The following is a 24,267-nucleotide window of genomic DNA, read 5'->3' on the forward strand; positions in this document are numbered from 1 at the left end:
TAAAACCTGGAGCTCTTTTGGAAGCAGGCTGGGAGGAATTACCCCTGTCAGGTGTGCTCCCACAGCTGGATGTAGATCACAGAGCCTGGAAAAACAAACCAGAGTGTCCATCACCTGCTCTGGGATCTGTTTTTCTTCTTCCTTGCAGGAGCCTGGGACTCTTCCAGTCTCTCTGGGACATCCTCAGCAGTGCTCTCAGCCTGTTAAACAAGCCAGGGAATCCCTGAGGTTGATGTGAAGCAGGCTTTCTGAGAGCCAGTGCTCAGTGCTGCTGGCTTGTATGCTGGACAGGGAGATGTTGGCACAGTTAGAACCGGGCTTTCCTCCCAGGCTCCATTTAAGCCACATCAAATCAGTGATCCCTGCTTGCTTCTCACCCAAAGCCATGGAGACAGTGCTCTCCGAGCAGCAGTGGGGCTGTGCACCTCCAACCACCTCTTCTGTTCTCTATTGTCTCTCCAGGTAGCAAGATGGGAACACAAAACACGGGCACTCAGCCGAGGCTTCGGCTCTCCACGCACCGCCTGCTACTGCCTGGGCGCTGTTATCCTGCTGCTCAACTGCGTGCGCAGCCACTGGTAAGGAGCTCACTCTACTGCTATGCATAAATGCAAAGAAGTGCATCTGCAAGGCAGGGTGATGAGGGACATCTGCTCTGCAGTGTTGTATCCAGCCTTATGTGCTGTTGGTTTATGCCTTCAGCCAGATTTATTCCAGGATTTGGAGTTCTGCTGGCAAGCAGAGGGATGAGATGGGGTGGCTGTGTTCAGGAGAGCAAACCATCAGCATCAGCAGCCATCAGACACCACAAGTTTTCTTGTCCCTCTCTCTCAGGGTTGTTTCCCCTGCCCTGTGTGCAGTCCAGGTGGCAGGAAGGCTGTTTGCTCAGCACGGATCATATGTAACGGCAAAATCTTTTCATTTTCTCATGGAAACCATAAACAAAATTAAACCTGTTTTTAAGAAGCTGCAGTTTCCTGAGCAGAAGAGTGGGATTATCTGTGCACTTAGCAAGCAGTCTCTTTAAACTCTCATCTGTGATCTGTTTAAATACTACCTGTGCTAGCTAATAGTGTTGTATGACTGATGCACTGTACACCATGGGAATACGCCTTTTGACGTTCTAAGTGCAGCAAAGAGGTTTACTGCAGAAGATTTCCTCAATGCCAGCAATTTATCTGTGATCTGATAGGCTTTATCTTCAACGCTGTTAGAAGAGACAGACTCTACTAAATTTCCAGATTCAATTATGCCAGGGTCAGAGCTAATGGGTTGTTTAGTACTTCAGGTAATTTCCCAGGCACCGAGATCTCAGGTTGGAATTTGCACATGTAGTTAAGAGCTTTGCCTTCCTGGAAGTGACACCGAGACCTACTCTTGCCCTTCTGCGTTTGTCACAGCTACTGCTTATTGCAGAAGCCATAAGAAAGCCTGGAATGAATGTGGCCATAATTGAGTTCAGGCATTGCAGAGGGCATGTGTGTGCTCTGCTCATGTCTCAGTGACATTGTGTGCTAGGATTTGGTTGGAGTATGTCTCAGCAATCTCTTGCACAGATGACATAGCTGCTTGTTGTCTGGGAAGCAATGCAAAGCTTTGTGCCCAGCCTTTAATTAAAAACACAGCTGTAGAAGGGGCAGCCTCTGCTCCCAGCGGTCCTGCAGAGCTCCAGGGTCACCATGTGGCACTGATAGGGCATGGCTGGGAGGGACAAAGAGGCTGACCTGTCCCAACATTGTACCTCACACTATTCAAACAAGGCAAGTCCTTGCCAGTGGGAGCAATGGAATGATTTCAAGATGAGCATTGGATCTGCAGCTGCTGGAGATGGCCTGAGAAACACCTGGACAACGCACTGCCTCCATGCCCAGCTCAGCCTGCCCACTACACTGCATCCCAAAGCTCCAAATCAGCCTTTGAAACTCCTCTCTGTATGCTTTGAGGGTGTTTTTGTTGGGTAGGGGCTGCAGGTTGGCATCCTGGCCGGAAGCCCCTATTGCAGGGCCACATGACTGCTTTGCCCCATGCTCCGTGCAAGGGGCCCCTCCTCCTTCCTGTCCCCACTTCAGCGCCATGGCAGTCTCCAGTTTCCCTCCAGATGGATACCTCAGTTGGAAGAGGAGGGATATCCTATGCTTGTTAAGCAGGTGGGTGTTTCCCTGTTCTGAACTTTTTTATCAGCCTTGGTGAGTTTCTGAGAAATAATCCAGAACGACCTGTGACCAGCGAGGACAAGCTTAGTCAACGGCACAAGACAGGCTTCTTTAATTGCTCTGGTGTGATGATGACTTTCACAACAATCGAGTTCTTTCTACAAGAAGCCAGGAATTTCCACCAGCAAGTCCCTTATCAGCGAAAACACCTCCTGAACTTTTGAACCATTGATCTGCATCATTCATTACCCAAACAACAATTACCCTCAAACAGTTTATGACTGTTTGACATAGGTTGTGACAACCCTTAAGGTCCTCCAAATTTCCGTTCAGTGTCACTCTCTCCTGCACTAGCCACCCTGTTGACACCACATTGACTGCAAAAAGCCTCTGGTGCTGCCGTGCTCCCCTTTGAACACTTTTGCAAGCTCCCTGGCTCAGAGCAAACACCTGCAGGTGCTTCTGTACACAGGGAGCTTGTGGACTTCCCATTTTCAGGATGTTGGGGCATTTGTCTGAGCTATAAGGCAACACCCACACACATGTGGAGGACGTTGCAGATGCAGAGCAGAGCTCTCAGGGAAGCCAGTGGTGTGTTGCCTTCGGTCCAAGTGAGCTCCATGGAGGCTGAGCAAGGGCGGTGCCTTTGGCACCATGCTCTGTCTGCTCAAGAGAAAGAATCTACCCTAAGGTAGGTCTTTGCCCAGGGAAGGGATGTACACCGCTCCCTGGTATTGTTCCTCAGCTTTACGCTCAGTGCTGCATACTTCCTGGCTCTTGTGTCAAAACAGAGGTGGTGTAAATGGCACTGACAGAGTGCTTTGTGCAGAAATGACTGTGCTCTGATGAGAATTGAGCCTAAAGCAGCCAAAGTCACCTCCAACATTGTCCAGGAAAAGCCCCAGGTGGCCCAAAGCACTCCCAGGTGCCACTGCCAGGCAGGGGAATAAGCTGCTGCTCAACAGTGTGACCTAAATAACTGACAGTGGTGCAAGCAAAAAAGCAAAGTCATTACTGGCAAAAGAAGCTGTGAAGATGATGACCAGGCTGAAAATTGCTGATGCTACTGGTAGGACTATTTCAGCATTTGTTTCTTTAATGAACAAGGTCTTTTGTTGCAGTGTGCATGCGGCACTGTTTGCTGCTGGGCTCCACTGGATGGGTTCACCCCCGTTGCCTGCTATTGCCACAAGGAACAAAGCCTTCAGCACAAGGACGTCCTGCACCTCTGCTGCTTCCCGCTGCCTCCTGCCCCTGGCCCAGTTCTGCCCCAATTGCACTTGCCCAGTTTCCAGGCTGATTTTTGGGATCATTAAAGGGAGCATCGCAGCAGCGACCCAGTTTGCTTGATGAGGTCTTTGCCCTCCTTTATGGGAAAGGGATTACAAAATGTGGTCACTGTGGGCCACATTTTGATGGAGGCCTGGAGCTGCTCTCTCCATATGGCAACACTTCCAGGCTTGCTTCATGCTTCATGTGACTTTTCGGGACGTACTTAGGCTGCATGGCAAGCTCTCTGGTGTTGCAGTCATCTCTTAACTAAATGAACGCCTGCTTCTACAAACTTGGCTGGTGCCTCCAGTACCCACAGCACATTTTTCTCACCCTGGTGCCCAACACACCACGGGTTAAAACCACTTCCACCTGTGTGACGTCCCCATCCCCACACTGCAGGGCCATTTTGTGGGTGTTTTTCCAGTTCATGTACTTTATTCCCACGCAGCAGCACCTCCTGCGTAGCAACAGATGAGTGTCTGAGCGCGTGCCTCTCTGTTTCGGGAAGGGTGGGCCAAACAGTGCCTGTTGCCTTGGCTCCCTGGTGCAAAGCCAGCCAATGTACACAACTGTGGTGGCCACGGGCTGTTTGCAGCCCTCAGGAATTGGCCAAATCTGCTGCTTTGGTGGATTTGGGTTTTACACCTGTGCCACTCACACTGGAAAGCTGGCAGATACTCATAGGGAGATGTTGGAGGAAGCATCATCCCCTCCTCAGAACTGGGGGCACACGCCCCCCCAGACACAGGCACCTTTAAGCCAGCAGCCAGGGGTGTGATTAAAGTAGGTCACAGCCCATCTATCTGTGCCCTGTAAGAGAGGAGCTCCTCACCATGGCAATCGCTGCGCTCGGCGCACAAAGCATTTCCAGGTACTGGGACAAAGCATGGCTCTAATTGAGGTCCTCTTGGGCGCCGAGCCGGGACACAGCCGTGAGATGTAGCCAGAAATACAGGCTGCAATGAATGTGACTCAGAGGCACATGGCAAAGGGAACGGCTGCATGACATGGAAGGAGACAGCCTCCGCCTGTTCCTCCTGTGCCAGGAGGGTGAGCCTCAGAGCCGCCGTGCTCCCCTGCCACCCAGGAGCAGTCACAGATGCCAGAATAATTGCTGTCTCTGACAGCTCCATGCTGCTTGTCGTGGCCCGGCATCATAAATGCTTAAAAGGTTTATTTACCAATCCTGAAAACTCCAGTGTGCATCATGTTTAATGCAAATAGAATGTGCGTTTAGGAAGATATAAAGCATCACTCGAGGGAAAGGCAGTCCATTATCTGCATGCAAACACCTCCCTCTCTAGCTGTAAGCTGAACAGCAGGGGACTAAGTGGGACATGTTGATGAGGGCAGCTAGTGCAGCCATACCAAAAAAAAGGGGGAATGGGATCATCTGGAGCAGGGAAGATGTCTTTGCCAAAGCAAACCCCCATCACAGATTGGTTGCAAAGCTGATTTGTGGTCATCTCATTCGTGTCACCTTTGTTCTTCTTGTACTCCAAAGCCAAGCAGGGTCACGAGCATAGGAAAGGGAAGGCTCAGAGATGCGTAATGGCATGATTCCTGATCACCCTGAGCCAAAAACAGCCTCTGAGCAATCACTTTGCACACAAAGCCAGGCTGTGCTGATAGCGGGGATGCAGGCCTGGGCTTCGTCATAGGGGACACTTGTGTCACTTAGTAATAAATACCAGGGATGTCATGAAAAGGGATGTGAGGCTGCTGCGGCTTCACGATAAGGCAGGATGGCACGTTTCCGTCAGCACTGATTTTAAGCTGAACCAAACTGAAGCTGGTGAGAGGAGGGAGGTGTGCTGGGCACTGCAGCAACTCTCCCAGGCTCTTTCCTGCTCTCTCCCAAGCACATGATATTTATTCTATGTTTTGCTGCTTTGCTCCAGTCCAAAGTGAAAATGAAGCACCTTGCTGTGGGGCCTAAAAGCTCCCAGAGAGCAGTAAATCTTATAGGAAAGAGCTCCAAGGAGAGCAAAAAATATCATCCAAGTTTCTAAAGCATAAGGATGAGGAATCATCCCTGGCTTTGCTCGATGTGTGCCTTCCATCTGCCTTCTGAGGCTTTGCAAGGTGTGCTTGCAGCCACATCTCTGGCAGGGCTCTCGGCTTCAATTGAGGCAGCAAAGAAAACCGAGGGATTTGCAAGACTCAGAGAGCTGGACGTGAAAAAAAAACCACATCCCAAATGCTGCAGATAACGTCAGGGCACTCAGTGCATGGTGGAGCAGCCAGGGAAACCACTGGGCTCCTTCCACGTGAAGATCCAGGAGCACGAGGAGGAAAGGCTGTGCCCAGCAGGCAGCAATGGCCAGAGGCAGGAGTGCTGTTATTCCACTTGAATTTCAGTCTCCAGGGTGCCCATTTAAAAAAAAAAAAAAAGCTGCAAGTTTCCTACCTCGTGTGTCAGACATACGTGGAGAGATCCTGCATACAGCACTGTGGACCTGTTATCTCGCTGTTATTAATGAGCATTTCTTAATCACGGAGTTCTCCTGTTTGTGGGCATACATGGGTACTGGAGCTGTGCGAGAGGCCAAGCCCTGCTCCTGGGCAAAGTTCAGATGGCCCAAGATGGGGGGGGTCACAATTATTGCACTCACAAATGAGTATTGGGAAGGTCAGACCTGAAGTGCCTCGATGAGAAGCAGTGCTCACACTCCAAAATCTGTGTATCTCGTGTTTTCCTTTCGGTGTTCAAATCCTCCCCCTGCCTGTCAGCCTGCAGCCATGAATCACTCCTGGGCACGTGGTGAACACATGAAGGCTGCAAAATATTTTGGTGGAGGAGAGGAATGGGGGTGGGAGCACGAGATAACCCGGCAGACTGCTCCCAGCCCTCCCAGTGCCGAGGTTCTGCAGCCTCCAGCACTTACATTCAAGGGCATCTTTAGATACTGTAGTGCAGTAGGGCTGATATTTCCAGGAGTCATCAAGGGTTGCAAGTAAAAATAACTTCCCCAGGGCAAGTCCCGGCTGCTCACCAGACTTTGTGGCTTCTGCCGTTGGGAGCTGGAATAGGTTCAGATGGAAAAAGAGACCCTGAGAAGCGCCCTCCCCAGCCAGCATCCTCTCCCAAAGCTCTGCATCTCCCCGAGGGGTGATGTTAGCAATGAGTCGCTGTTGTAACAGCCCTTGTTGTCTCTCCGACAGCTTCACAGAAGCCATGAAGAGCCAGCCGAAGCTGGACGGCTTGGACAGCCACTGGGCCTATTACTCAGGCTTGGCCATCATGGCTGTAGGGACCTTGTTTGTCATCTCCAGCTTCTTAGCACTGGGATTCACCGGGACCTTCCTAGGTAAGCACTAAAAATTCAACAGCTGAACCAGAAAGGTCATTTAATCCTCCCAGAGTTGGACTTAATCATCCCTGCGGGTCCCTCCCAACTCAAGATATTCTGTGTCTATGATTTTGGTAGGGCAGAACCTTCTGTGAATTTCCTCTTCCTTGTCTTCAGGGTGCGTTTAGGTTTGGTCTTGGCTTTGTGATACCAAAGCACGACATAGCCTTGCTGTTACTTTGCACGAGATGATCGTGCAGTGATTTTCTACAGCGAGTCTAATCACCTTCTGCATCAAGCCTGAAATGTTAGAAACCAGCTAATGATCTCAGAGATCAAACATCTGACAGAGAAGGCAGCCCAAGGGCAGATCTTGTGAGCAGGTCAGCACCAACACCAGCACTGCACGGTGGGAAGAGGAGGAAGAAGAGGAGGATGAAGAATTAGGAGCCATCCAGCAGCCTCGTGCTGAGCCCCGGCACTTGCTCAGGCACAATCTCACTTGCTCTTCCCCTTGCAATAAACACAACATTCTCTGACAGATTCTTTTATCTGCCGCTTCATGGCAAAAGGCATTTTCCACTGTGCCTGCTTTCACATTTAGAGCGTAATTCTATTAGCATTGTTGACTTTAGAAACATGCCAGTATGTGTGGAATTCATAAAAATAAAATAGAGACAGGAACAATAAATACCAGAGGAAAGGGGCAGCTCCCGCTGGCTGGAATAATGACAGCTCTAGCTTTGACACTGCATTTAGGCTGTGCTTTTTGCAAGTGCTTTACAAACCAAATTCAATTAGCTCCTGCCGCGTCTCCAGGAAGAAGAGAGGGCGGGAATAAGCCTTCCTGCTTTCAAGTTGAGCTGCAAAGAAATGTGTTGAGTTGGCCAAGCTCCTGCTGCCAGAAACAGATCCCAGTGCTCCTGGACGTGTGCTCTCAACATTGATGCTCCTGGCCCCGTGTTGCATCCCTATCCCCAGGCCACGGGGCAGAACGTACCCACGGTGATGCTGTGTGCATGGAGACGTGTCCGGGAGGCCAGGCAGGGCAGCACCCATCAGCTCGAGCTGGTTGAGCGCTCCTGAAGCACAGCCAGCTCTGGGCTTGCTTACGCAAAGCCTGATTCACTGCCCACGAGGACCCACTGGCCTTGAACCACAGGGGGAAAGCAAACGAGTGAGTCAGGCTCAGCGTAAGCAGGGGCACAGCCCCGTGCTCTGAGCAGGGAGGAGTTGGGTGCCGGTGGCCTGTAGTGGCACTTGTGCTCATCCCACTGAGTCAGCAGCAAGGAGGGGGTCTGCAGGTCTCGGGGGGCTCACGTGGTGCCATCTGGCTCAGGACTGTACTCTCACCGCTCTTTTGCACACACAGCACTGGCGCGGGCAGCGCTGGCACTTCTTGCTGCGGGTGGCAAAGAACTGAGCTTCTTCGTCAAGAAAAGGGTAATGACATCATCCTGATCTTCTCAGTCGACTGAGCTCAAGAGACGTTTTGAGAGATCAAGAGATTCCCAGGCATTTAATAAACTGACTGCGACAGCATCGGACCTTTCCCTTTTGGGTTTTCTTACAGCAGTGAGTGCTGGAGAAGGCAGGACAAGGAAATTGCATCAGGGATGCCCATTAGATCCCAGTGGTGCCACTCCCGTTCTCTGCTGTGGCTGGATGCAGCCCATTGCCCTGGCAGCTCTTCTCTCTCCCCTTCTCCCAGCCATGCACTGGCTGGAATTTATTTTGGAGCCGTTTGCCTTATTTTCTGACACAGGCAATAATGAGTACTTGACTTCCCAAGGGCCGAGGGCTGCACTGCATGCCCAAACCCATCAGTGGGTCACGGTGGACCCAGCAGCTCCGGGTCAGCCTCAGGGGGCTGTGGGAAGCACTGCTGCAGGATGAAAGGCCTGCAGGCCCTCGCTGCTGCTTGCATTCACTCTGTGCAAACCTCCCCTGCGCCAGCGCCCTTTGGGGAGCAAAGTGTTCCACCCGAAGGCGAGGGCGGGCAGGGGATAATGAACGTTTTGACACAGAAGAAAGCACAGCAATGGGCTGTGGCTTCGGGGGGGCTTTCGAGGAGAACAATCTCGGAGTCACATTGCCAAGCGACTGTGAGAACATGTCGTGTGAATACCAGGCAATTATCTCACTTAGTGGCCTGTAGTTAAAGCCCAAAAGCATTGTATAATTGGGCAGGCACTATTTATCCTTGGAAATAAATGTTTTTGCACCACGTGAGGTCAAAGAAATTACACCACGATCCAGGTAATAATAATAACCTTGAATACTTTGCACTCCCATCATGCCTTTTATCTGAATTTCCGAGCACTTTCTCACCATCCATTAATCCTCACCCCCACTGCACGACGAGAAAGACTGGTATTGTGATCGGTGCACAATGGCACTGGGAGGGATGGAGGAGATTTGCCCAAGGGCAGGGAATGGGCTGGGGACACAACCCATGGCCATGGGCTGCTCGCTGCGTTACGCCGTGTCTTGTGCTGAGGACACAGCAGAATCCTTGCTGGCCTTCGTGGTCTCATTATAAGCCCTAGGAAAGCCAAAGCTCTGCATCCCAGCCCTGTCACTCCCCCAAAATGCCTCTGCACGCATCTCCTCGCTTGTCATGGAAAGATTGCTCTGAGGTTGATAGGAAGCTGGTTGGAAGCTGACAGTTCTGAAAGCTTTCCTCGTTACAGATGAAAATCACCTATTATCATCATCATCACCGTGCCGATAATTGAGCGTTTTGTAGGCAGAGGTGCTATTTTCTGAAATTCTGAGAAATCCTCTGAACTATGAGATAAGAGTGGCACTGAATGGGGGCATTTGGTGGCGGCGGTCTCAGCTGTACCGTCACGAAACACCATTAGTGTGCACCGGGCTTATTTCCCCACTAGATGTATTTGATCCTGTGCACTCGTTTCCTCATCAAGTGGCTTCAGAGGGGCGATTTTCAAATGAAAAAGCAGAACCAAGCAGTTGGGACCTCGAGAGCTGTGTCCTGATGAGGAATGTAGCTGCCATCGCCTCACCGCAGTGCACAAACACACAGCCCTTCCTGGTGGGCAGAGAGCCATTCCCAGAAAAGCTGATGGAGATGGAGTAAATGCAGCCTATTTGCTGCTGTTTTCTCAGCCTGAAAGTCAGCAGCAAAACCCTTTGTTTGCCGTTGCTCTGCCTCCATGGCAGGGATGCCCCATGGCGTTGCATGCTGATCCACCCCACTTCATGGAGCCTAATGAGAAACTCTTTGTTCATCCTACAGGGGATTACTTTGGCATCCTGATGGAGGCAAAAGTGACCTGCTTCCCCTTCAGCATCCTGGATAACCCCATGTACTGGGGCAGCACAGCTGTCTACCTGGGCTGGTCCATCATGTGAGTATGTGCTCCTCTCATGGTTCTTGGGGGGGTAAGGTGCTGGCTTGGATCAGCAGCCAAAGAAGCATTTGGTGACGGCAGTGACACAGCTGGGGAGTAAAGCAGCAGGGGAAATGCAGCACGCCCCTGGCTTCTCGCTTCCCAACTATTTTTGCACACGCAAAACCTTTCTCTGTCATAAAAAGACGTGTGGAATTAATTGTCGAAAAATAAATAACGGCCGAGTGCTGGGGAGAGGAAACATCAGCAAACGCTCTGCAGCCAAATGGGGTCCTTGGCAAGCTCTGCACGTGGAAAAATCAACAGCCAGGGCCGAATTCATGCCGAGTGTCGCTCAGCAGGGGCCAGGCACTGATACCAGGGATTGGTGTGACCCTGTAATTACCTCTGGAAGAAACAAAACAAGGCAGCACACCTCCCCCCCACTGCATGGCGATAGCACTTCCGAAAAACTCCTCGTCATACAACACAGCTTAATAGCCTGCTTCGGAGGAAATGAATAGGCTGTAATTTAGCAGTAAATGAGCAATACACTCGATTCTGTGTAATAAGTTTTATGTGGTTTTCATTTGATATCACATTTTATTTATTTGCCTGGAGTAGAAACCATGCGTGGAGTAAAAGCCACGGCAGGGTTGTGTCGGGAGCCCGTAGAGTGCTGCTGGACTTTATCACCTGGTGTTTTGCACAGGCCCTGCCACGTGGGACTCCTCTCTTAGACAACAGTGGGAAAACAAAGCACTTTGCCACTTCTCGCCTTCCCAGCCACATGCACAGCATTGCAGTGCTTTCTGGCCCCTGTTAATGAGTAAAGCCTGTGTCACTGAGCCTTGTGTTCGTTCTGCACTTTGACATCCCCCCTGCAGCCGTCAGGGCTCACTGCACGGCACCCTTTGCCTTCCTTGCAGCCCCGTGGCAACTGGGTTGGGCCCAAGCCCTGGGAAACAGTGCCCAAGAACTGGGGGACAGGAGCTGCAGGGGACAGGGGCACAGAACCCCACATGCCACCCCACAAGGAGGTATTTGGATGGAGAGCTCGTAAGGAGGTCCGTATTATTTTACAATCGAGCCATTTCCTAGAATTCCTGCCCAACCAGGTGAGCCCTATCAAGCTGTTTATATTGCAGAAATTCCTCCCTCACCCCCACGACGGAGCAACTTCATACTGGGTGCACTTCGCTTTGGTCTTTAGCCACAGTCCTGGGCAAAAGAAGCTTGAAGCGGCTCGAGACAACGACACGATTGCCTCTTTTTCTCATTAAAAGGCTGCCACCATAAAGGGCAGCGAGGCGTGAGCAACAATTGCTGTTGACAAATTGCTGGAGCTGTGCAGAGTGGCACCAGGGCACGGTGTGCCTGGTCTTGTGGGAGCTCCACACAGCCCCACACACTGTGATGGTGATTGCCTCTCTCCTCTGGAATCTCAGCTTGCGTTTCTGAGTTGTAATGGGGATCCTAGGGCTCTTCTGAGCTCTCCATGGGGCCACAGGGCTTTGAGATGTGGGTCAGAGCCAGCGTTCTGGCAGCAGGGATGTGCAGCTGAGCTGTTGGCACACGAGGAGCACAACTTCTGGCTGGTTTTGGACAGGCCTGAAATGTAGAGCATATTTCTCCTCCCTCAGTGATATATTACACCCCATATTGTGGCATCAGAGCCCAAGGATTTGATTCATTTACATCCACAAGGGTACATACTGCGTAATGTAAGCGAGTCTGGCAGCACCCCAGACAGCCTGTGATTAGGACTCCGACATTAAGAGCATCACTTGAGGCCAGAGCTGCTAGTTTCTCCTTTCCAGGATGTTGCACATATTCCAGACTCAACTAATGGCAGCTCCTTGGACAAAACAAATGTGTCTGCTGAGCACACAGCGGGCAGCACTTTGGCCCCTTCTGCACACAGCGAGCAACGGGCACAGGGCAGCCAGGGCTCCTTGCTGTGCCTACAGGATGCACAGGGAGAGGTTTCCTCCACATTTGTCATGAAAATGGGAACAGCAAGCCTACAACAGGAGCAAATACCCCATGTTCAGAACTCAGGACCAGCAGTGCTGGAAGGGAAGGATGTGAGCACACAAGCATTGTGAAATGTGCACAGCAGTGTGGAGATGCAGCAATGGCTGGGGACAGACAAACTCTCAAAAAAGCCCCTGGCTGCTACCAGGACCACAAAACCGACCTGGCTGACTCGTCATTGACCCTGCTACAAAATGAGCTGCTGCCCAAGAAGTAGGTCGAGCTCATAAGAGGAGTGAAACACCAACGTGCTTCTTACTGCTCCAATCGAGCAGCCTCGTTTTTCCCGAAAGACAAATGGAGCATTAGTTGTCTAGAGATGGCCTTGTGTACTTGTGTGTCTGTGGCAGGGGAAGTGCTTTAACTCATGGCAACAGGCTGTGTAAATCAGAGCAGGCACTGCAGCCAAATGATGCAATTAGAGGTCTTGCTGTCAACAAACAATCATGCAAATTTGTTCTCTCTGATACAAATCAAGGAGGAGACATGACTAAGCATGTAATAGCAGGAGGCTGGGAATGAAGAAGTTGTCCCCTGTTTCCTAATGAGAAAAAAACCTTGTTGTAAAATGGAAGCAGTGGAAAAGTGAAGATTTGTGTGCATCTCTCCAGGAACTGATGTGGCCAGGTACTACCTGATGGCTGCTTTGGGTGGTGTGGGGCTCAGGTCGTTTGGTCTCTCCTTTGAAGGCACTTTTTCCCAGAGGGCTGGTCCCCTTGCATGAGGGTTGCAAGACATTTATCCTCACCAGGGACCAGTTAAGTACATTTTTCTGCTGACAGCCAATTCCTGTCCCCATCAGAGAGCTGAGCTCCAACCAGCAATTAAAGACAAGCAGCAGTGTCCTAATTAAGGGCACGTGCAGCCAGTAGCTGGAGGCATAGGATGCAGAAAGAAGGTTTGGGAGTCTAGTGCTAAGCAATGAACTGGACACAGCCATGCTCCTGGCTGGGGAGACGAGACTGGGACTCTGTGGGGAGTTTGCACATCACGGAGTGCTCTTGGTACCTGGTTTGGAGGCTGCTGGGATCCTGGGGCCTTAGCAATGACCCCACTGCCTTCACCAGCCATTCTTTGCCATCCCTTCCACCCCTTACCATCCTTTCTGTTCTGCCCACGCCTTCCATCTCTGCCCATCCTTGCCATCCCTTCCATCCCTCCCATCTCAGCCTGTGATGGCTCAGCTCACTGCCTACACGACCATACGCTGCTCTGTCTGCCAGGTGCCTCCTGCACCCTGGGTGGCCGTATTTCTGTGCACATCAGGCATTTCCCTTATAGCACTGGCTTGGAGCCGCAGCCGTACGTCAGCAGCTGCTCAGCTATTAAGCAGCCTTATAATCTCAGGACTTAGCATCAAAGCAGAAACTCTCTGAACAGAGACATGAGGGGATCAGACTTGAAAGAAGTTGCCGAAGTAGGCTGGGGAAGAGTCTTTGCCAAGTAACATCTGTCTAAGACAGTTAACATTAAGCAGAGAAAAAAAATCCACCTTTTGTTCTCTTCTGTTTAATGAGCGAGAGAGTGCTCTTGTGGAGCCTAACGTCTCATTTCACTTTCTAAAGCAGGTCTTGCATAAGCCCATGTACTCACCTGATCTTTTCCTTCTCTTTCAAAACAGGCATGCAAGCCCAGCTGGCCTTTTGCTGACAGCTGTAGTGGCAATTTCCTACACAATTGCAGTGCTGTACGAGGGGTGAGTAGCTCTGCAAACCTGGAGAGCTTCTAATTATTTCTACCAGCTTTAACTCCCGAGGTTTCGGGGAACTGCAGAAGCAGAGATGTTTTTTTCCGATTCATTCAGCGGGGAATAAGGAAAACAGAGAATTGCTTTCCGATTGTTTTGATAATGGGCAGATTCCTTTCTGAAACTATGTGCTGAGTTCTAGGAACATTTGTGCATTTGCTTATTTTTACCAAAATATGTTTCTTTTTTCTCTTTCGGATGCCTAATTCTGTCTATATGAAAACAATGAGGAAGGCAGGAAGAGGGCTCGTAGTGGCGCCTGATGGGGTGCAAGGAGAACATTTTGCATCTGTTAATTTCTTGGAAGGGCTTCTCTGATGTTTCACCCCACAGCTGTCCAACAGCCCTGGGTGAAAGCAGCCCAGAATGGTCCCAGAAGCGCTGGGAAAGGTCTCTGTGGGAGGTGGGAGGTGGGAGGTGGGCTTTCCCAGAGTGTGCAGCACTCATGGTTTCATCTTCCCCCCTTCTTTTGCCCTTCTCCTTTGCCTGCACCCACAGGCCTTTCACGGAGGAAATCTACCGTCAGAAACAGAAGGGAGCAAAGAGCAATTAGCCACAGGTACGTTTCCAAAACGGCCGTGCCACGTGCTCTGGGTTCTGCACGAGCTCCTCACCAGACTCTGCTCTTTGCCTCTCACAATGCAGTGCCTCGGACACCTCAGTGCAGCGCGCCCTGCTGCGCCTCGTGCTGCCCGATTTGCCCATTTTCCTACTGAGATGTTTCCTAGTAATTAGCCCAGACCCCTAATGAGCCAACTGAGCGCCCTGCAGTCTCGGAAGCCATCAGAGGAACAGTGTGAGCACAGGAGCTGGAGAGCCCCATTCAGCCCCCCAACCTGTCCTCCCACACTGACAGCTGAAGATCTGCAGGGACGAAGCAACCCAGCTCCAGCACCAGCCTGGAGGGCAGAACGAGCAATGGAGGCACCGGGGGCCTTTTGGAAGCAAGGTGTGAGCATGCAGCAGCATGGCAGCGGGTGATCCTCCATCCTACAGCTGCTAAGGACGGGGTGCATTGGACGGCCATTCCTCAGCGTTGGGCACTTTGTGCTTTTTGGACAGCACATGGGACCTCGTGGCTCGCTCTGCAGGCTGGATGTGGAAAGGAGGACACAGCTCACTGATCCTCTGTAGCAAACAGGTACTGCCAAAGAGGCATGGCTTGATCAAAGTGATGCCCATGCAGCTCTCAAACTGCAGGGGGACGAAGAAGGGCAACCTCTGCAAATCTGACCATAAACCCATCCGGAGCAGAGAGACCTCCTCGTCCACCCCGTGCTTTCCCACTGCTGCAGAGCTCTGTAGCATCTTTGTGCTATTTGCAAAGGCTCCCAGACAGGGGACAGCAGGGCACATGGATGAGAATGCCTGAGAGGACAGAGACATAGCAGCTGACCCATAGCAAAGCGCCAGCATGGAGAAACCAGTCTGGGAGTGGACAAGACCAATAGAAAGACTCAGTCCCCATCAGCAGAGTGAGCAGTCAGTCCCCTGGTGCCGGTGCCACACTGCTCTCTGGGCCCCAGGAACCAACCCCATCCAGCCCCTCCAACCCCACGCAGCTCCTCCTTTCCCCATGGCCACACGAGGCTCCTGCCCACCATCCCACCACACAGTGCCTTGCCCCCACCAGCCGGGATGAAACGCAGCCTGGGCTCATCCCTGCTGCTGGATCCGGCTCCAGAAAGAAGATCCCAGGGCTGACGCCACAGCCTCACACTCAGTGTTTACAGATTCCCAGAACGGTTTGAGAAATAAGCTATGTATGACCGAAAAAAAACACCAAAAACTAAAGGGAAGGGATCAGCGATGCTCCCGGCTCCCACAGGGACACGGGCTGAGTCTGGTCCTGCAGTTACGCCGTGCTTCGTCCCAGCATCACAACGTCCCCTCTGGAGAAGGTCTTCTCCCAGCACATCAGTCCCATTCCCTCCTGCTCGTGCCCGGCTGTAACTCACCCTTCCAGCGTTGCTCAATGGGAATTAAAAGTGTAGGTTTCTTTCTCTTTTTTTCTTTCCTTTCCTGTTTCCTCCAGCAGGGCTCAGGGACGCTGTGCTTCTGCTTCTGAGCCATTGCACAAGGATTATTTTTTTATTGGTATCTCGACGACCTTCCTCCTAAAGACTTGGGCATAGTATTTTATTTTTAGATAAGTTTCCACATCCCCTCCACGTCGAATGTTTATAGACAGAGGCTAAAGCAGCCCAGTGCCATAGCAACCAGCAAGGAGAGGCTCCATTGCACTGTGCAGACATTCGTGTCAGAGTTGCCAATCCAGACTCGAAGTCACTGGTGCAAATAAATTCAGATTTGTTGAGAGGTGAAATCGGTGTTTGCAGAAGAGCCGTGTGCTTGTTAGGAAGGATTGCTCCACTGGGAACACAGCGAGAGCCCTGTTGGTGCTGCCTCACTGCCAGTGCAGGGACCACCACAAGGATGGGGAACTCTGGCTGCACAGCTCCCATCCCCAACCAGGATAACCCCCAGGATGGTGTGTGAACCAGGATAACCCCCAGGATGGTGTGTGAACCAGGATAACCCCCCAGGATGGTGTGTACTGCCACAAACCCACTGATGGGGCCACGCTCCCTTGCAAACTCACGGCATCCCAAAGGCTCAGGGGCTCTGTGCTGCAGTGGGTGCTTCACACCCAGCCCTTCCCTCTCTCCACCCGCTCATCCGTGGGGCTGTGCCCGATTTCACACTGCCGGCGCCATGCTGTGATGTTCAGGCTTGGCACAGCAGTTTGTTTGCAGCCTTGGGGGAAAGTGGCACGACGCCCTGTGCAGATACAGCAGATAACTCCCTGTGCTCGGTGCATTTCTCCAATGCAAACACCAGGGAAGGAGGAGCTGGTTAAATGACAACTGCTGGCGGGCAGGGACAGCCAGGTCAGCGCGGCCACTGCTGTGCCCCCGCTCACCCCACACAGCACAGCCCCCAGCACTGCCCTCAGTCACATGTCAGCGGGGTTCTGCCCCACATTCCCCTTCTGTGCCAACCTCGCCCGCGCTCCGTGCGCACGTGGTCCGTATGCATGTGGCACTGAACACATCAAACTCCATGGGATGTTTTTTTAGGGAAAACTACCCATGCAATCCCAAGTCGCTGCAGTGCATGGCACTGCTGGATCCCCTCCGCAGGGGCACACTGGGCTGCATCCTGATTGCTGTTCCTTGGAGCATCGGAGCCAGACGAGCAGTCCTGGAGCCCCACACTCCACAGCGACCACCCATCACCTCTGTGCCGTGTTTGCTTGCATCCAGCACTACACTCACCTTAGGGAGAAAAGGCTGTCGGCCTGGTGTGGCCATGCAGGGGGTGTGGGTTGGTCTGGTACCAGTGGTTGGGTTGGGGGTTGGTGCAGAAGGAAGAGCACAGCGCTGCCCAGCAGTACGTGGGCTTTCAGGAGCAGGATGGGCACTGACTGCTTCATCAGAGCCCCGGAGGAAGGGATGTGATGGGACTCATCCTCAGGGGGGCTGCCTGCAGCTGGATGCCGGTGCTGAGCAGCCCCGCAGCCTGGAGAGCCCATCTCTGATTGCTGCCTCTTGGGCTCTGCTTTCATTTGAAGGCCTTTTATTTTTGTCCCATTGCCCTGGCAGCTGCTGCCATTTCCATGGGAACCCTCCTGAAATCTGCAGCAACACATCTGCTGGGGTCACCGAGACTCTCTCCCCCATGCCCTACATTTCAGGCCTGGAGCCACCCAGGTCTGATTACAGGTGACATTTCTCTCTAATCCCAGGGTGGCTGATGCTCCTCAGAGGTGAGCAGGTGCTGCTGGAGTTGGGTACAGATCCAGATGCTTCCAGTGTCCCTGGGCTGTGAAGCTGAGCCCTGTTCAGTGCTTGGCTGCTCCGTGCACATGGCACAGCTGTGAGCTGGGTCCCATCCCAATCATGATTAGAAGCCCATCAAAAGAAGTGATGGGAGAAGAGGAGGGGATGCAGAACGCCAGGAGAGCAGGGCACAGAGCTGCCTCATGCACATGTGATGCCACAGCAGGAGCCATGCTGGTCCGACTGGATGATTTTTGGTTGGTTTTCCAACCTTGGTGGTGATTCTTTGATTCTATGCACATAATAGTTGGGGATTTGAGCCATCTCTGGCTTTCCTGCTCTTTATTGATCAAACCACAAGGGTGAAACAGGAGACATGAAAAGTGTTGCAAAAAGAAACAAAGTAGGAGGGTGAAGGAAGGAGATAAAAGCAGCCCCTGATGCTCAGAGACACAGCAGCCCACTGCTGTCCTGCATCTCATCTGGGAAAAATTATACGTTGTGAATTACATGCTTCTTTTGAAAAGCCATAAAGGGGATTTAATAAAATGAGACAAGCTAATAATATAGGGAATGAAGAGCAACGCCGGGTCCTGCATCTTGATTTCATCAGATATTTTTCTCCATGGGACACATGGGAGCTACAGCAGAGCCCTCCCTGCCTGCCCTGCCCAGTGCTCCTCCCTGCTGGCTCCATCCTGGGGAGCAGTGGGGCAGCAGTTGGGGCCTGGGGGGAAACAGCAGGAATTTGGGAGCCAGGATTGCAGGGCTGGGGGTGTGCACACACACAGAGTCCCCGGTGCTGTGTAGAACAGGGCAGGTGATTGGTAGGACAGGACAACAGGGCATGGTAAATCCTAAGAGTGGAGATACGGAGCTCACGTGGCATCCACTCCTCTCCATGGCCCAGGAGGGGTCTGGGGGCTGTGAGCTGTGGGGCACAATCCCTGCTCATCTTTTAACCCCTTGGACCCATGGGAAGCAGCACAGCCCTGGGATGCGGACACCTCTTGTCTCCAGCAGCAAGCAGAGCCTTGTGCTGATGCAATTGTTCCTTTCCTAGCGTCCCTCCAGCTCTCCTCTTCCAGGCTCAGCTGTGCCTCACAGCTTTCTGGTACATTTTGCTTCCTACACCCCCACTGGCACAGCTTGTCCAGGTGGGACCCCAGGGAGCTGCACGTTCTGCCCATGTGTGCCACTTTCGTGGAATTTCATTTGAGGTAGAAACAGGTAGAAAAGAAACAGTGAGACAGCAGGGAGCGATTGTTGCTGAGGATGGTGGCTTGCAGAAAAAGTTCCCCCAAGCTGCCGGCTTCATGCAGAGCGGCTGTGTGAGCAGGCGCAGGACCCGCATCCTGCATAGGCAGCAAAGCCGGCACCCACCGGGGCGGGTCGGACTGCAGTTGGGGGAAATGCTGCCATAGCTGCCCCTGCTTCGGGCTCAGTCAATCTGCAGCCGGCTCAGAAATAGGCGGTGAGTTTTTGACAGCCGTATCCGTGGGAAGGCGCTGCCTCACGGCGAGGTGGGGCTGTGCTCATCCATCACAGGATACAAGCGAGCGTGCTCTGCGTGCACCAGCAGTGCTGAGGTGCTCCTGCGGGACTGAGGCTTAATGCCTCCTAATGCTGCTCTGTTCTGGCTCTGCGTGATTCTGAGAGAGCCTCAGGTACTGCGCCCTGGGCTGATGGATGGTGGATGTGGGCTCTGCCAGCTCCGGTCCCACTCCTCACACCCAGGGATCACAGCTCCTGTCACCCTCCCCCCCCCCCCCAGCCCACACCTCTGCTGTCACCAAAGAGCCCTTTGCAGAAATGGATTTTCCATTTGCTAAAGCCTGCTAGCCCAAGAGGAGGCTTCGAGCAGGCTATTTTTACCCATTCCTGGCACTATTAATAGGGGTACGGTTACCAGCAAGATCTAATCAAGGCATTTGATGTGTCTGTCCCCCAGAGGTAGGCACTTCTGATTCCTCCTGCTGCTTTCCGTCAGCTGCTACAATTAAATGATCTTTTCGTTACTTTGGGTTGATACATTTGTGTTTTATAACGGGCCCTTGGCGCTGCTCTCTGTCTCGCTCTCGGATCAATACGGGCTCAGCCCCATACACCGTGTCCCACAGCCTCTGCCAGAGCTGCGGCTCTTCGGCTGCTGCCTCTCAGCTGCAGCTCCTCCATAAACCGTTGGAGAGTGCTTAAATTAACTTCCAAGTGTGAGAACACCCCCAGAGGAGACGGTCAGCTCAGCAGCATCCATTTCCTCAGCAGCGCTGCTGAAATGCCCCGTGCTCCGCAAATTCCAGCTTCCACCCGTCCCTGAGACCCCTGCAATGTTTCAGGTGGGGCTTCTGCTTTTCGGAACCAGGTTTAAGCATCGACTTTTGCAAAGTCGCTGTGTTTGTTTGTTTGAACATCCTCAGAGGTGCCGTTCATCCAAAGTTTCTCAATCGCAGCTATGTCAGCCAGCCGGCAGGAGCATCTCTGCGTTCCCGTGAGCATCATCCTTCGCTGCCCCGGGGGCTGCGGGTCCGGGCTGCGGCCGTGTCCTCTCGGAGGGGTGGGGGGGTTCAGCCCTAGCTGCGATGGGGCCCTCGGCCGCGCTCTAGCGGGGGCGGGAGGGGCTGCAGGCGGTGGGGTACGAGCAGGGGCTGGGATGGGGTCGGGATGGGGAGAGGGACAGGTTGGAGCGGGGATGGGAATAGGGTCGGGATAAGATCGGGATGGACTGAGAGTGGGATAGGGTCGAGCCGAGACCGGGCTCGGGATAGGGCTGGGGAAGGAGCCGAGGACGAGCTTGTATCAGCCTGGGGTAGCAGAGCTCGGGCCGGGATCTCAGCAGAAAGCACAGAGTCCCCCTTTCAGGGCCGCAGCACCTGGCGGCGCCCCGACTCTCGGCTCCCACTCCTGCGCCGTGCCCCGAACTCCCCCAAAAGCGCCTTTTCTGCCGCTTATCCCACGCACGGCACCGTAAGCGCGAAACGAAGCCGGGCTGCGGCTCCCCGAGGTCTCTGCTCCGCGTCCCGGATCCTCCGCTCCCCGTTTGGGACGGGCGGATCGCCGAGACCCGCACCTACAGCCGCACCGCCCGCGGGACGGAACCGCGCCGTGTGCGGGGCGGAGCGGGGCGGCACTGACTCAGCCCCGGGCCGTGACGCGCCGAGGGGCGGGCGCTGCATCCTGCATATAACGCGAGACAGCGGGCGTGCGGAGCTCAGAGCGGCCTTCCAGCCTGGGAGAGAGAGGGGCCGAGCAGCCGGGCACACCACGCCTTCCTCCTCCTCGTCCTCTCGGCGCAAGCTGCACTTCGGCCGGCTTCAATGAAACTGGCAGCGATGATCAAGAAGATGTGTCCCAGCGAGGCCGAGCTGAGCATCCCCGCCAAGAACTGCTACCGAATGGTCATCCTGGGCTCCTCCAAGGTGGGCAAGACGGCCATCGTGTCGCGCTTCCTCACCGGGCGCTTTGAGGAGCAGTACACTCCCACCATCGAGGACTTCCACCGCAAGTTCTACAGCATCCGCGGTGAGGTCTACCAGCTCGACATCCTGGACACATCAGGCAACCACCCCTTCCCCGCCATGCGGCGCCTGTCCATCCTCACAGGTACGCGGATGGGGAGCTCCAGGAGGAAATGGGGGTTCTCCTGTTGGAGTTTGGGTTTTCTTGGTCACTTTAGAGACGGTTTTCTGCCCGTCTCTGGGTGGGATTTTGTGCGTGCGTTGGGTGGGTGACTTTGTTGCCTGGTTCTCCCCTCCCCTGTTTATCTATGGGTCGGTGCGTGCATCCCCATCTCACGTCCCCACTTTGTCCCCAGGTGATGTTTTCATCCTCGTGTTCAGCCTGGACAACCGGGACTCCTTCGAGGAGGTGCAGCGCCTGAAGCAGCAGATCCTGGAGACCAAGTCGTGCCTGAAGAACAAAACCAAGGAGAACATCGAGGTGCCCCTGGTCATCTGCGGCAACAAAGGCGACCGGGACTTTTACCGGGAGGTGCAGCCCCGAGAGATCGAGCAGTTGGTGGGCGCAGATCCCAAGAAATGTGCCTACTTCGAGATCTCGGCCAAGAAGAACAGCAGCCTGGATCAGATGTTCCAGGCGCTCTTCGCCATGGCCAAACTGCCCAGCGAGATGAGCCCCGACCTGCACCGCAAGGTCTCGGTGCAGTACTGCGACATCCTGCACAAGAAAGCTCTGAAAGGCAAAAAGCTGCTGAAGGAGGGCGGCCGGGGCAGCACGGAGGAGGCGTACGGCGTCGTGGCTCCCTTCGCCCGCCGGCCCAGCGTCCACAGCGACCTCATGTACATCCGTGAGAAAGCCATCGGCGGAGGGCACGGCAAGGAGAAGGACCGCTGTGTGATCAGCTAGGAGCCCCAGCGCGAGGAGGGAAGAAGGGAGGAAGGAAAGAAGGAAGGAAGGAAGGAAGGGAAGGGGGCAGGATGCTCGTTTCCAACGGGACTTTGGGCAGGCAGGAGGGCGGGCACGCACCCAGCTGGGCACAGATTTGCCTCTTCCTCGGCCTCCCTCCTCCCATTGGTTTCCCCCCCCCCCCCCCCGGGGCACGTGTTGGGTGAGGGGGAGGACTTGGAGGCAGGAGGGAATCAGAGAGATGATAATGGCAAAGTGCAGATGGTGAGCTGGGGGTACGAACACTCCCAAACTGCCCAGCCTTGGGCCAGGGCATTGCTGTCAGGAGGGCAGAGACCTGTGAGAATCCACCTGGGGCTTATGGGTTTCTTTTTGTTTCCTTCTGTTTGTTTTTACTTGAGAAGCTGTGCACGGACTCTGGCTCTGTGTCGTGTGTTTGTCTGTGTTCGCCAAACACGTGCAGAAGACACTTCTAAGCTGTTGCAAAGACTCTGCAGAGTTACAGCCCCAATGGACCAAAAACTGACTCTTGTTTACATTTGTCTTGTCTGATTTGCAAGATTTGGGGGGCGGGGGGAGCGGGAAGGGTTTTTTAAATGAGAAAACAATAGGCACTTTATGTAGGTATTGGTTGTCACTGACATGAACAAAAACCTTCAAGTGTTTCTACCGTGGCTGAAACTTGATGTTTTATTTTTTCTACAAAATAATAAAAACCTTTTTCCAAATGACGCCTTGCGGGGTTTTCGCCTTCGCTTCTTCCCCGATCCCTGCAGCGAAACCAAATCCCGTCAAACCCAGGCCGGATCCCAGCTGTAAGGCTGGATCAGCACTCAGCTCAGTGCCTTTATTACCCCACTTTCTCTGACTCCCAGCGCAAAGGGAAGCGGCCGCAGGGGGCGGCGCGGCCGTGCGTGCTGTTACTCAAGCAGGCCGCTGAGCCAAAGCCCTTTCCTCACTCCGCTGGGCAGCGCTGACCTGCGCCAGGCATTGCCGTGTCGTTCGCAGCAGAAACCAAGTGAAATGACATCATTGAATGACAAAGAGCTCGTTGTGCTTCATGCCTTCCCCCGATTGAATAAACACTCTTTAATGATGTCAACAGAGAGTGATTCATTTGCGCCCCGTCCAGGATATTGTTTTTATTTTGCAACATGAGTAAAGGAAATGCTTTGCTCGAAAGGTCACCTTTGCGTTTGATGGGTTTTGATCTCTGGCTGCCAGTAATCATTGCTAGAAGTGAAAGGAAAAAGTGAAAGCTCTGCAAACAGCAGCTCTCACTGGCTCCGGATTCTCCAAAGCAGCCTGCTGGTCCTGATCGCAGCCCCCTTCCACCCTTCAGTTGCACAACAGACCTACATTTAATATGTGTTAATGGGGAAAAGTTCTACTGAAGCCATAAGGTGTGGGCGAGTGAGACTGCAAACAAAACCACTTCAGTTTGGTCTGAAACTTGGATTCGAGTTCACTTGTTGCTGTGCTAAGTGCCAGGCATTTCTTTGGAAACACTTTGCTCCTTCCAGCTCTTCACACGGCCTGGTTTGACTGGAAGAGCAGCTGGCCAAAAGGAGAAACCTCCGTCCAGGCATGAAACACAAGAATTTATTGAGCTGGAACAGGGAAGGTCTGGCAGAAAGGTAATTTCAGTAATAAAAAATTGTACATTGTGCTCTGTTTACCTTGGTGTTCTGCTTTGCTCAGAGTTTACATGCGGGCACCTTCCCAAAGAAATCAGTAGCCAAGCACTCCGTGATCTCTGAGCTACAGGTGAACTGAACCACCCCAGCTCCCAGAGAGCATAATTACCTGCCTCTTGACTTTAGGAAGCCAAATCCTACCCAAACAGACCCCGTTCTCATTGTTTGAATGCTCCCTGCTCTCGGATGCAGGCTCTCAACCGACGCTGTATTTCACCACTCCGTTTTTTTCACCTCTTCCACTCCTGAGCTGCTCCACCTTTCAGCGTCACCTCAGAGAACTGCGAGATCCTTGCCACATACCTGCTAGTGGGTGAGATGCTCACCAGGTTGTCATCTGACACCCGGGCAGCTCCCAGCAGGAGGACAGAGAACAAGGAGTTCTGAGACCCATCCGAATGCAATACGACATTCGAGAGCTTTCCATGAGCGTCTGACGAACGTTCAATACTCAGTGCTTGTGTTTGTGGGAAGCCCCTGGAGCATTTCAGACACAGAACTGATCCACCCTGACTTGTGTCACTTAGGGAATAACTAAAGCTGCTGTCATTTATGCCTTTTGTTT

General features: G+C 53.1%; 2 protein-coding genes across 7 annotated transcripts in view; both read left to right on the forward strand.

Annotated features, from left to right (window-relative positions):
* PEMT (phosphatidylethanolamine N-methyltransferase) overlaps positions 1-16,178 on the forward strand; it is a 37,766-nt gene extending 21,588 nt beyond the window's left edge. For 3 of the 6 annotated variants that reach the window (XM_052679618.1, XM_052679619.1, XM_052679614.1), the window contains exons 3-8: positions 463-578; positions 6,594-6,739; positions 9,984-10,095; positions 13,736-13,810; positions 14,360-14,420; positions 14,507-16,178. In XM_052679618.1, the coding sequence (XP_052535578.1) occupies positions 463-578; positions 6,594-6,739; positions 9,984-10,095; positions 13,736-13,810; positions 14,360-14,414 (504 nt within the window). In that variant the 3' untranslated portion in view covers positions 14,415-14,420; positions 14,507-16,178. The other 3 variants (XM_052679617.1, XR_008205912.1, XM_052679615.1) reach the window with 3 other exon arrangements.
* Positions 16,179-20,832: 4,654 nt separating this feature from the next.
* RASD1 (ras related dexamethasone induced 1) lies at positions 20,833-22,736 on the forward strand. The gene is made up of 2 exons (XM_052680129.1): positions 20,833-21,243; positions 21,455-22,736. The coding sequence occupies exons 1-2, from the start codon at positions 20,958-20,960 to the stop codon at positions 22,003-22,005; spliced, it is 837 nt and encodes a 278-aa protein (XP_052536089.1). The 5' UTR covers positions 20,833-20,957; the 3' UTR covers positions 22,006-22,736.
* The last annotated feature ends 1,531 nt before the right edge of the window (positions 22,737-24,267 follow it).

The sequence above is a fragment of the Tympanuchus pallidicinctus genome, unplaced genomic scaffold (genome assembly GCF_026119805.1).
Source record: "Tympanuchus pallidicinctus isolate F22 unplaced genomic scaffold, pur_lepc_1.0 scaffold18, whole genome shotgun sequence".
NCBI classification, from domain to species: Eukaryota; Metazoa; Chordata; class Aves; order Galliformes; family Phasianidae; genus Tympanuchus; species Tympanuchus pallidicinctus.

Bases quoted from the DNA above. Each gene is read 5' to 3' on its own strand.
- RASD1 (XM_052680129.1), top strand. From the start codon at position 20,958: ATGAAACTGGCAGCGATGATCAAGAAGATGTGTCCCAGCGAGGCCGAG. The intron at 21,244-21,454 runs GTACGCGGATGG...CTTTGTCCCCAG, and splicing joins GCGCCTGTCCATCCTCACAG to GTGATGTTTTCATCCTCGTG.